General features: G+C 38.4%; 1 protein-coding gene and 1 non-coding gene across 2 annotated transcripts in view; one reads left to right on the top strand and one right to left on the bottom strand.

The window, feature by feature from the left end:
- The window catches only part of PAPSS1 (3'-phosphoadenosine 5'-phosphosulfate synthase 1), a 111012-nt gene that overhangs the window by 56769 nt on the left and 41213 nt on the right, over positions 1–13030 (bottom strand). The window contains exon 6 of the mRNA XM_043438310.1: positions 3209–3322. Within this exon, the coding sequence (XP_043294245.1) occupies positions 3209–3322 (114 nt within the window). The remainder of the gene's footprint in view (positions 1–3208; positions 3323–13030) is intronic.
- On the top strand, positions 207–397 carry LOC122422420. Its single transcript, XR_006263826.1, has one exon. It is a non-coding gene; the product is annotated as a U2 spliceosomal RNA (small nuclear RNA).

A 13030-nucleotide genomic window follows, 5' to 3' on the forward strand; every position in this document is an offset into this window, starting at 1 on the left:
TGAAGGAGACAGTAAAGAACAATGCTCTGTTTCATGTACTGATGAACAAAAGCAGTAATGGTTTTCTGCAGTTTCGTTTTGAAAGTAACGGTAACAAACTTGTCAAGAATGAATAAGGTTATACAAATCTAATAAACAACAAGGGCACTAAGAAAATACACGTTTTCCTTAATAAATTTAAATAACATTTCTAATAAGAATAGCATCTCGCTTCTCGGCCTTTTGGCTAAGATCAAGTGTAGTATCTGTTCTTATCAGTTTAATATCTGATACGTCCTTTATCCGAGGACAATATATTAAATGGATTTTTGGAGCTGGGAGTTGGAAAAGGAGCTTGCTCTGTCCACTCCACGCATCGACCTGGTATTGTAGTACTTCCAGGAACGGTGCACCCGCCTCGGGGGAGACAAAAAAAAAAAAAAGAATAGCATCTCCTAAACCAGCATTCCTCAAACTTTAATACATGTAAGAAACCTCTGGAAGACTTGTTAAGTGAAGACGGCTCCACACTAGTTTCTGAGTTAGCTGGTTTGTTATGGGGGACAAAGATTTGTATTTTTAACAGGTACCCAGAAAATGTTAACAATAATGTTCTAGCAACTACACTCTGACAACCACTGTTCTAAGCTAAAACAAACTTTAGATAAAAATACTTACCAAAAGTGTCCCTCACCAATGACATTCATTTTACAAACACTGTATTATTTCTTGAACTTTAAGATTTCTAGTGTATCCGATCAGAATATTAAAGAATTGATAAATTAATGATGAATTAATGTAAGCTGGTGAGGGGGAGCTTCCCCAGTGGCTCAGCGGTAAAGAATCCACCTGCATTTCAGGAGATGCGAGTTCAATCCTTGAGTTAGGAAGATCCCCTGGAGAAGAAAACGGCAACCCACTCCAGTATTCTTGCCTGGGAAATCTCATGGACAGAGGAGCTTCGAGGGCTACAGTCCATGGGGTCGCAAAACAATCAGACATGACTTAGCAACAAAACAACAACAATGTAAGCTGGATGTGCTCAATTTTAACTTGGTATATATATGTATATATATAGCCATGATTCTCAAAAGAGAAAAGATAAAGCACCTGACCAAGAGGTGTGTAGTAAGATGTGGCTTACCATGTATTCTCAAAGTATGCTGGCCAGCATGTTCCATTGAAAAATCAAATATGGGCAAAGTATACCCCTCCTTCAATTCACAGGAAAAAATGAGATTCATGCACCAAACTGTTTCATTTTCAAGTTCTCCTCTTATTCATTTTTCCTAAACCTCTGACATGACCCCTATTTGTCTCTACTGGAATCTAATTCTAGATGGTATCTACTATAAACTGAATGTTTATATCTCCCCCCCCAAATATGCTGAAGCCCCCAATGTGAATTGGAGATAGGGCCCTAAGGAGGTGATAAAGCTTAAATGAGGTCATAAGGCTGGGTCCTAATCTAGTAGTCTGGTGCCCTCATAAGAGAAGGAAGACACACCAGAGCTCGACTCTCACCCTGAGCACACGGTGAGAAGGTGTCTGACGGCAGGTCAGGAAGGGGGCCTTGTCAGGGACCAAGTCAGCCAGCACCAAGGTCTTGGCCTTTCTTTCTTACAAAACCGTGAGAAAAGAAATGTCTATTGTTTATGCCATCCAGGCTACGGTTTCTGTTGTGGCAGCCTGAGCTAAAACATTACATGATGTAGCCTACATTTTTTTACTTAATTATTTTTCATACTGCTATGCAAAGAACAAACCACTGTATTGAAAAAGAGGCTCACATTTGAAAAAGCTACCATCTTTTTTGGGTTACAGAGTCTGACTGACCTGGATTCAGATTCATTCATTCTCAGTTTCTTTCTTCTCTCTCTCTCCCTACCCCAGTGTGTGTGTGTGTGTGTGTGTGTGTGTGTGTGTGTGTGTGTGTGTGTGTGTGTGTGTGTGTGTGTGTGTGTGTGTGTGTGTGTGTGTATTCAATTGACACAAAGTCTGTTAGGACAAAATCTGTGGTTCCTCAGTGTGTGTGTGTGTGTGTGTGTGTGTTTATTCAATTGACACAAAGTCTGTTAGGACAAAATCTGTGGTTCCTCAGTGTGTGTGTGTGTGTGTGTGTGTGTGTGTGTGTGTGTGTGTGTGTATTCAATTGACACAAAGTCTGTTAGGACAAAATCTGTGGTTCCTCAGTGTGTGTGTGTGTGTGTGTGTGTGTGTGTGTGTTTATTCAATTGACACAAAGTCTGTTAGGACAAAATCTGTGGTTCCTCAGTAAAGTCAGCTTTGAGGGACAAAATCTGTGGTTCCTCAGTGTGTGTGTGTGTCTGTGTGTGTGTGTGTTTATTCAATTGACACAAAGTCTGTTAGGACAAAATCTGTGGTTCCTCAGTAAAGTCAGCTTTGAGTGACTCTGCTCCCCAGCTCATCCTTCTCCTTGCTCCCTGCAACATGTCTTAGCTTCTGGTTAGAAACCCAATCACACAAACCACCCGGACAATGTACTCCTATCAGGAATCTGAGTAAGTCTTTGCAGAGTCTTTCTCCAGCCTCAGCCTCCTTTTCTCTTTCTCCTTACTTTCAGATGTGGCACCTCCCTGGGTGTCTGGGATTTTTACTACACTAGAAGAAAGGCTGGGAAATTCTATTCCTAGTTTAAGTTCTTATTTCTAACCTATTTTTAAAGCATATCTGAATGATACAATTTAAAATTCTCTAAGATTTGAAAGTGATAAATTACAGTCTCCACTGTCATCATATCTAGTTTAAGCAGTTTCTTATTGGGAAAAACACTTAATGATATTATTAGAGCTACAATACACAACAGAATTATTCCTCACAATAGAAGAAAGAGAAAATCAGGGTATTGGCAAGGGATTAGGAAACATGTTTAAGGAAAAAAAGTTCATTTTAATTATTAAATTATTAAAGGTTTTTTACTTTTTAGAATCCATTCCTTCTGATAAACCTAAAATCCTATATAACCTCTATTCTTTGGTATTTCAAAATAAATGAGCGAAATAAAATCAAAAGCCATGGTAATTTGGGAATATGGTTTTATATGTTAAACATATTTCCCATCCCTGGAAATGGTGATATATACAATGATGACCACCACCAGCAGCACCACTCATGCCCTCAAACACATCAATAAAATCACAAATCCTACAGACCAACAACTATCTATAGGATTAAAGAACTTGATATGAGAAAAGGACGAAGCACTTACTTTATTAATTTTCAAGGCTGGTAGCGTTTCTGCATCTGTTTTTGCCAAATGAAGTTTATTTTCTGGCACATATAGCTCTTTCACTTCGTAAGAGGCATCCACAGGTACAATATCCTACACATTAACAAAAGCAAAATTAAATGTCTGATCCAACAATTTAGAGTTCGCCAAACGGTACGTTAATGAAGGAAATTAATGTTTCAAAAAGAGACTCTAAAAAAACATATGAGAGGGATTTAATCAATTTTCCTAACGACGGTTGGTCTACTCCCAAGCAAATAACATCCCACATGCAAGAAATCATTACACATAATTTCCCACTACTGAGTGTGAAAGAAATTCCCACAGCGTACCATGTATGTCAAAATCAGGCAACTGCAAAGAGGTGACCCCAAGTAAGGAATGATGACTAAAAGGATTTAGAAACAAACAAACAAAAGCAGCACTCTAAACATAATCACCATTACCTGTAACATATTATGAAACCATTTTATTCCAGCTTCCGTACAGATCTTTATCACCAGTGTGACTAACACCACCTTATTAGTCATTTAATACAGTACTCCAGAGCACATCAGCTCTATTCCCACCACTGCGGTTTGAAAAAGAGCACTCTCTGACCTCTTATGCAGTGCATTCTGGAAATTTTATCCAAACTCCAAGCACTCATTTATATCATACTGGGACAAAGCTCTTCCTCATTTATCCCACAAGTATCTTTTGTGATGATCACAAACGGACGGACACACTGCTCTCAGAAACTGCTCATCAAGTGACCTTCACGAGGCCTGTTCACACCTGCCACACTCCTAGGAATAATTATCAAATGTGTTTAATTACTCTAAATTTTTAAAGTCAAATCGATCAAGTGATCTCCATAAGCATACAAAACTGGCACTGATAAGTTTTTCATATATGTCTAAGCAATGTCTCATTTAAAATACATTAATTCTCAAGAGAATGGTAAGACAAGCCATAGACTGAGAAAAAATATCTGCAAAAGGCGTATCTGAAAAGGGACTGTTATCCAAAACATAGAGAGAACTCTAACAACTCAACAGTAAGAAAAGAATCCTATTAGAAAATGGGTCAGAGGCCTGAACAGACACCTCACCAAAGAAGTTATACAGATGACAAATAAGTGTATGAAACAATACTCTACATGATATATCATCAGAAAAATGCAATTCAAAACCACAGTGAGATAAACCTGTTAGAATATACTTATCAGAATGGTTGAAATCCAAAACACGGAGCACATGCTGACAAGGAGGCAGAGCAACAGGAACTCTCACTCACTGCTGGTGGGAATGCAAAATGGCATAGCTGCTTTAGAAGACAATCTGTTTCGAGCAAGCTCTGAGAGTTGGTGATGGACAAGGAAGCCTGGCATGCTGCAGTCCACGGGGTCACAGAGTCAGGCACGACTGAACAAGTGAACTGAACTGAACTGAAACATACTCTCGCCATGCAACCGGGTCGTCGTGCTCCTTGGTATTTACCCAGATGAGCTGAAAACTTCTGTCCACACAAACACCTGCACACAGATGTTCACAACAGCCTTGCTCAAGACTGCCCATGAAAACAACCAAGAAGTCCTTCAATAGATGAACGAATAAATGGCAGTACATCCAGACGATGGAATATTAGTTATTCAGCCCTAAGAAGAAATGACCTATCAAACCATGAAAAGACATGAGGGAAACTTAAAGACCGGTTATTAAATCAAAGAAACCCATTGGAAAAGGTTACATACTGTATGGCTCCAACTATAGGACATTCTGAAAAGGCAAAACTATGGACACAGTAAAAACATCAGTGGCTGCCCAGGGTTAGAGCGGAGGGGAGAAGGGATGAATAGGAAGAACACAGGGGACTTTCTAGGACAGTAAAGCTATTCTGTATACTACTACAATGGTGTGTAAATGTCATTACACAGTGGTTATAACCCACAGAATGTTCAGCCCTAAGGTAAACAATGAACTATGGATGATAACAATGCATCAACATTGTTGTTTAGTCACTCAGTTGTTTCCAACTCTGTGACCCCATGGACTGCAGCACAGCAGGCTTCCCTGTCCTTCACCATCTCCCAGAGCTTGCTTGAACTCATGCCCACTGAGTCAGTGAGCCCATCCAACCACTTCTCATCCCCTGTCATCCCCTTCTCCTCCTGCCTTCAATCTTTCCCAGCATCGGGATCTTCTCTAATGAGTCTAATGAACCTACATATCAATGTAGGTTCACCAATTATAACAAAGCTACCACTCTGGTGAGGGATGCGGACAGCCGGATAACCCACGTGTGGCAGGGAGGGGAGTCCTAGGAGTTCACTCTCTATAATTCCCACTCAAGTTTTGCTGTGAACCTGAAACTTCTCTAAAAAATAAAGTCTATTTTTTAAAATGTATAACAACAAAAAAAGGTAATTCGAAATAAATATTAATGGAAAAACCAAGTGTTTAAAGACACTACCTACTACTTTTCCTGAGGAAAAATTTTGGGAAGAAACTTCAACTTATATTTGGACTTATATTAATATCTTCAGCAGAGGGAAAAAGCAGAGTCAGACATGTGTCTCAAAGCTGGATGACCTCATGAAAGCCTGAATGCTACCATTCAAGCAGCCCTTATGGGTCCTGTGAATCTAGAAAGTTATTCTCCTCCATTTCTCTGATATTCTGTTCCTTCAAAGATGGAACACGTGTGCTAAGTCACTTCAGTTGTATCCAACTCTTTGTGACTCCATGGACTGCAGCCCACCAGGCTCCTCTGTCCACGTGATTCTCTGGACAAGAATACTGGAGTGGGTTGCCATGTCCTCCTCCAGGGGATCTTCCCGACCCAGGGGTCATATCTGCATCTCCTGCACTGGCAGGCGGATTCCTTACCACTAGCGCCACCTTGGAAGCCCATAAAGATGGAATAGCACTGGCCAAGTCATGTACCAAAACCAAGTTCCTCCTACCAGTAAATTCAAGGCCTCTGATCTTTCTCAGGAGAAACTCAAGAATGAATGAGAAGAGTAAATTTGAAGAAAGAAAAAAAAAGAAATAATAAAATTAAAAGACATAAATAAAGGAGCACTGCTTGCTACCACAGCATGTTCAGCCAGCTCTCTGGGGGCCCTTTGTCCCTCGAGCATCCCACTGCTCAGGGGAAAGCAGAAAGTGTGTGTTAAATACAAACTTTGCACAGCACAGAGAGCTTCCTAAACCTTCCACACCTCCTTCTGCAATTAAGCCTGCAGCAGGTACCCACAGCAGAAGACTACTCACTGTGTTTACTAACAGTAAACACTACATGAGGGCCTCAAAGAATAATGGTGAAGGAAGAGAGACAGCTTCCACCAGCTGCTTCCATTTTCTCTTTATAGATATTAGTACAGTACAAAGTAACATCTCTTTTTAAAATCTAGCAAGAGAAACAGCTTAAGGTAGTCCATTCTGTACTTCTAACTCCAGGAGTTATTTTTAACACAATTGTTTGAAATAATAAATTAATTATTTAATTATTTTTATAAAGAACTTATAGTAATTTTATAAATAATTAAATTAAATAAATAGTAGTAAAGAAAATGTGGAAATGAGAAAAACCCATCACCCTTATATATGATTATCAACATCATTTTTGTATATTTCCCTCCAAGTGTTCTTCACCCATAAGTGTATTGTAGAACAACTGGTATTTTGAGCAGTTTGCACAAAGTCAATTACTCCATCAACCAGAAAATAAAAATTCAGAATCGATGTTTCCCAGAACAATATAACATGCATTAAGGGAACTGCACATGCACCCTATATGTTCAATTAACTTCTTGAGTATCTGTAAAGCTCGAAAAGGTGCCTTGAGAAACACACATTTTTGCACAATAAAGAATTCAAGTCTTCCATAACAAATCCTAAAATCAAAAGTTACACAGTCAGACATTCACCAAGGCTTTTGAGAGAAAGAATATGATAAAATTTCACAAAGCACACTTGAAATTAAATATTTATATGAATCGCAAAACCATCAGAGGAACATCATCTTCAAAACCATTAAGATCCAATAAAGCAACAGAGGTCTATAGGTCACTTATTTCTGATTTGGCTACTTAAGGCCTGAGATCAAATTCTAACTGTGCAATCTTGAACAGGTTATCTACATTTCTCAACTTGTTTCTTTCTCAACTGTTTAACAACAACAAGGGTATGAGTGTGTATGTATATAATATATGTATGTGTGAGTATATGTATATACATATATAGTTACATGGCTGTGTGAAAAATGACTTAAAGTATGTAATCTGTGGGGGCTCACATTTACTGGATGCTAACAACAAAAACAGCAATGCCTTAAGGGCGTCACATGCATTAATTCATTTAATTTTCATGCAATCCTACCCATGAAAGTAAAAGAAACTGTTGCTATCCTTCTTTTACAGATGAGGAAATTGAGGCTCAGAAGAGGTTAATAACTTACCCCAAATCCCTGCTACACTGTCTTCCAGTGTGCTTAACACATGATAAATACTCAATAAACAATAATTACAGTGTGCTTGCTACATGCCAGGAACTGTTCTAAGCACTCTACATTTATTAATAGAATTCTCAGAACAATTCTGAGACAGGTACTATTTTTATTTCCCATTTCACAGATGAGAGGATCGAAGCCAAAGAAATTAGGTTATTTTTTCCAAGGTCATATAGTTAATTGATAAGTGTTGGAACGGGGATTCCAACTCAGGTCCCAACACTGTTCTCTTCCAAATAAAAAAATAAACTTAAAAAAATTTTTTAATAAAAATAAAACCTTAACTGTTTTTCCCATAAAACTAAGTTATGAAACATGTTGTCACACAAAGTGTTCTGAGTTTATTTTCATGATTTTATTAAACATTTACAATTCCCAGGGTTTCAGCATGTGATCTTTCTGTGTTAATAAAGATCTAGACAAAAAGTATTCAACATTTCAGTTACACCTAAACATTTCTACTAAAAACAAGTGAATGATTTTCAACAAACTTTCTCGAGCCCCATCACTGTAAATAAATCGAACACCTCCATTCTCACCACTCTGGATCCCTTAAAACTTTAAAAAACAGAATCCACAGTCTGGAAACAAATGACACAGCAACTCCAGGGAAGAGAAGGGTTTCACTGATACAAACAACTCTACATAAATCTTTCTTTGGCATCTCTGAAGCCTATACTACTTTGCAAGGATGGGATGCCTCTTTCATGATGGGTATTGATGACTCTCCTCCACCCTCACCCCTGCTTTACCACTAACGGTTTTCAACAGTCCTGGAGGGTCAGAGGAGTGCATGCAACAGACTAAATCTTTTGATTTCTATCGGATACCACAGGGCATTTTGATGCTTCCTCAGCCAGCATCACTAGTGTCAGCCCACACACAGTAGTGAGGAGCAGCAGTGCCCACTGCCCACTGTGATGCCCCCAGCACAGGGTCTGTCTGCGCCTCGCCTCGGACCTGGAACCCCCTTCTGCATCACATACCACACTGGACTATCCACTCCAGTATGTGAATCTGCCTCCTCCAAGGACAGTTTGTTCATAGTAAGAGCTGAGAAGCAACACATGTTTCTATACATCATGTCCATTTCCTGCCAACCACATCCTAAGTGAAAAACCAAAAGGTACAAAGAGATGGTGAGCAAATACAAGAGAACTTGTTTGAATGTGAAAAAGGAGTATCTATATTATAAGCCTGGCCAAATTATTTTTTTAGTGTTTCGTATACTAATAATGCCATAGCTTTAGGATGATTGCATTTTTAGTAACAAGCCATTTTATCTGTATGAACATAGAGGCTATGATCATTTTTTTTTTTTTAATTTTTATCAGCCACGTCACATGGCTTACAGGATCTTAGTTCCCCAACCAGGGATGGAACCTGGGACCCCTGCAGTGGAAGCTCTGAGTCCTAATCACTGGATGGCCAGGGAATTCCCCTATAATCACTTTCTTTTCAAGAGGGAATTTAGAACTTCTCTGGTGGTCCAGTGGTTAAGACTCCAAGAGAGGAGGCATTTTTTTTTCCTTTTATCAAGAAAATAATTTTAAATTATATAAAATTTTAATGTTTATCATTAAAACTTTATTAAAATTTAAGTATTAATTTTTTCATTACAAGCATGTCACAAATTCTTTTTCAAAATTCACACTGAGCAATTATTTTACATGAATTTTAGCCTCATAACTTAAATATAAAATTCTTCTGATGACTAACCAATGGCAAAATAAAGGTTTGAGAAGTTGCCACTGTTTTTCTCTTCAAAAAGGTACATAAAGAAAGTATTTTTGGAATTAACACAAATACAGCAGGGATCAACAGGAACATGGAACACATGTTTGGAGGAAGCAAGTTCTCTGTAGACTGAACATGTAGAGAGAAGAGAACCATCAGGAAGACAAACTGTTTTTAAAATGTGGACACGGCCAGTTTCTATCACATTCTACCGAAATGTTTTTAGTTTCCAAAACCACGATTAAACATCAAAAAAGATCAAAACCACCTCAAAGTGAGACAAGATATCTGGATAACAGAACATGAAGTCTCTGCCACATGAGTTAGTCATTTTATTTGGGATTCACTAGGATTCCCAGAGATACAGCTATCAGAAAATAATGTGTTCTTCTGCAACCTGTACATATAAAACCCTTTACATCAGGAAGCGTGCATTAAAACAAAAATAGATCACAAGCCAGGTCAGGAAGAGATGTTTATGCACCTAAACCCTTACAACTGATCTTAACAGCTCCACAGTCACCATTTAAGGGTAAAGAGGAAACAGGGGTGCTCCTAGGAGTTCTCGTGAATAGGAGGTTAGTTAACAATTTGCTAGGGGCCTCCCTAGTGGCTCAGATGGTAAAGAATCTGCCTGCAACACAGGAGACCTGGGTTCGATCCCTGGGTTGGGAAGATCCCCTGGAGAAGCAAATGGCAACCCACTCCAGTATTCTTGCCTGGAAAATTCCATGGGCAGAGGAACCTGGCAGGTTACAGTCCATGGGGTTGCAAAGAGTCAGACACCACTGAGAGACTAGTTGGCTGACTAACCATTTACATGCTACCATTAGTGAGGTAGGTCTAGAAATATTCAAATATTAATTTAAATTTAATATGTAACATAGATACACAAAACTTTTTTATTTGACTGACTAAATACAGTCTAAGACCTAATGTGTTGTATTCACATCTTTGTTCAGAGACAATTGCTCGTTTTTTTCCTGGAAACTGGCTGGTAGAACATTCACTACCTGGAAATAGTAGTCTTTCTTTTCAGTAGTCCTCTCTTTTTAATCTTCCTAACTGTGAACAAGTTAATAAACAGAGTGACTTCACATTTAAAATTTTTCCTTTAAGAATATTCTGAACTTTTTCTTAAGCCAAGTCTGCTCAACAGATTTGAACACTAGAGCTCAATCATTTTTTTATGCAACTATTAAATTTCTATTATCTAAACTACATGCATCCCAAGCATGAACACCAAATGACATTCTGGCATCACTTGAAAACGGAGCTGCAAAGTCTGGTTTTATGTACAGTATAAAATCCATTTAGAGCACTAAACCACCATTTCATAAAAAGACAAACCTTTAAATAATTTATAGCACTACTAAATCTAGAGTTCCTAGTAGATTTAAAAACAGTATTTAAAATATCACATTAGATTAAAACCATCAGCAAGAAGCCTACTTCCTTATGTCATAACCCGTCAAGTGAAAATGCAATACCAGCAGGCCATCTAGTGACCATTCAAGGGTTAGGAAAAAACTTCAATGAATTTAAAAAGCTTCAAAAAAAAAATAAAAGAAAATAAAAAAAATAAAAAGCTTCAATATTTTCCAGTGTCTTCTATCTTCTTAAATAAAAATGTGTGCACCAAAGCACATTGGGAAAATAAAGATGCTCTGACAAAATACTGAAAAATTAAATATATAAATGACTACACTGTGTATTCCAATTTTACTACATAAGCCAGATCAAAAGAGAAATAAGACAATCCAGAGATGCCAGAACCAAAATACTCTTCATCCTAAAATACCCACTGTAGAGCACCCTAAAAATATTTTTTTTCTCAGTGAAAATCAATTCCATATATTAGCAATGATAAAAATCTGTATTATAAAGCATCCACCTGCAACACAGGAGACCTGGGTTTGATCCCTGGGTTGGGAAGATCCTCTGGAGAACAGCATGGCAACTTACTCCAGTATTCCTGCCTGGAAAATCCCATGGACAGAAAAGCCTGGCAGGCTACGGTCCATGAGGTCACAAAGAGTCAACACAACTGAAGTGACTTCACACATTTGACTCCAATAAAAATTTCCCATTTCTTTCTTAGATGGACTGATTAATTTTTTGTTGGTAGTAGAGAATGCTAAAGAAACAATACCTAGTAGAATTCATTTTGTTAAGTCTCTCCAATACCAAGCAGCAGATAGAAAAAAATTCCACCCATCACCAGGGGAGGCAGCACTTCTCAATCTTGGGACAAATAACTTCACCTTCCTGAATTTGTTTTCTCATCAGTAAAATGAGGAAAATTACAACTACTTCTCAGAGTCTTACAAATTCAATGCAATAATGCTACTGAAGTGACTACCAAAGGCTTCTGCACAGGGTAAGAGTCCAGCTCACAGGAGTTCTTGCTGCAGGTTTCCACCTCTGCCCATCATCCCCTTCCACTCACAATTACATTCTTACACATAATGCTGGTCAACACAGACCCACTAATAAATCTTCACATCCCCACTCACACACACTATAAACCTATGAAGATTTGGTTACTATTCTCTGCTTTAAAATACCACTGTATTCAACATACTCATGTTTTCCACTCCCAATCTATATTTGTGACATTTGGCCACCTGATGCAAAGAGTCAGCTCACTGGAAAAGGTCCTGATGCTGAGAAAGACTGAGGGCAGGAAGAGAAGGGGATGACAGAGGATGAGATGGTTGGATTGCATCACAGACTCAGTGAACATGAGTTTGAGCAAGCTCCAGGAGATGGTGAAGGGACAGGGAAGCCTGGAGTGCTACAGTCCATGGGGTCACAAAGAGTCAAACACAACTGAGCGACTGAGCAACAACCCACCTTTGGAAACCCTAACAAATGTCTTTGTGATGACAATGAAGTTCAACTGCATTGGCTACTCCTGGATCACCATGTAGAAAGTTTGTTAGAAAGACTGCACATTATAGTAAGTCACCTCATGATCAGGGTGCTATAGGCAAGCAAACTCCTTGTATCACCATAAACTTTGAGCTGAATGTCAGGTATTCACAAGGGGGTGAATACCCCCATGTGCCCTAATGCTCATTTGAGATTCAACGTTGTGAGAAAGTCAATCAAAAGAGAATAAACATCAGAATAGAAGTAGTTATGTCTATGTGTGAATTTCTTTCTTGAATTTTTAAAAAAATTCTATCTCATCTTACAAAAGAAAAGAATTTATACAGTCATTCTAGCTTATAATTATAAATAACGGCTGTAAGAACCAAATATCCAAAAGTAAAGGTTGTAAGGAACAAAGCTAGTGGGGGTGATGGAATTCTAGCTGAGCTATTTCAAATCCTAAAAGATGATGCTGTTAAAGTGCTATAGTCTATATGCCGGCAAATATGGAAAACTTGGCAGTGGCCACAAGACTGGAAAAGGTCCGTTTTCATTCCAATCCCAAAGAAGGGCAATGCCAAAGAATGTTCAAACTACCACACAATTGTACTCATTTCACATACTAGCAAGGTAACGCTCAAAATTCTCCAAGTTAGGCTTCAACAGTACCTAAACCAAGAACTTCTAGATGTT

This window comes from Cervus canadensis, chromosome 19, assembly GCF_019320065.1.
Source record: "Cervus canadensis isolate Bull #8, Minnesota chromosome 19, ASM1932006v1, whole genome shotgun sequence".
Classification (NCBI taxonomy): Eukaryota; Metazoa; Chordata; class Mammalia; order Artiodactyla; family Cervidae; genus Cervus; species Cervus canadensis.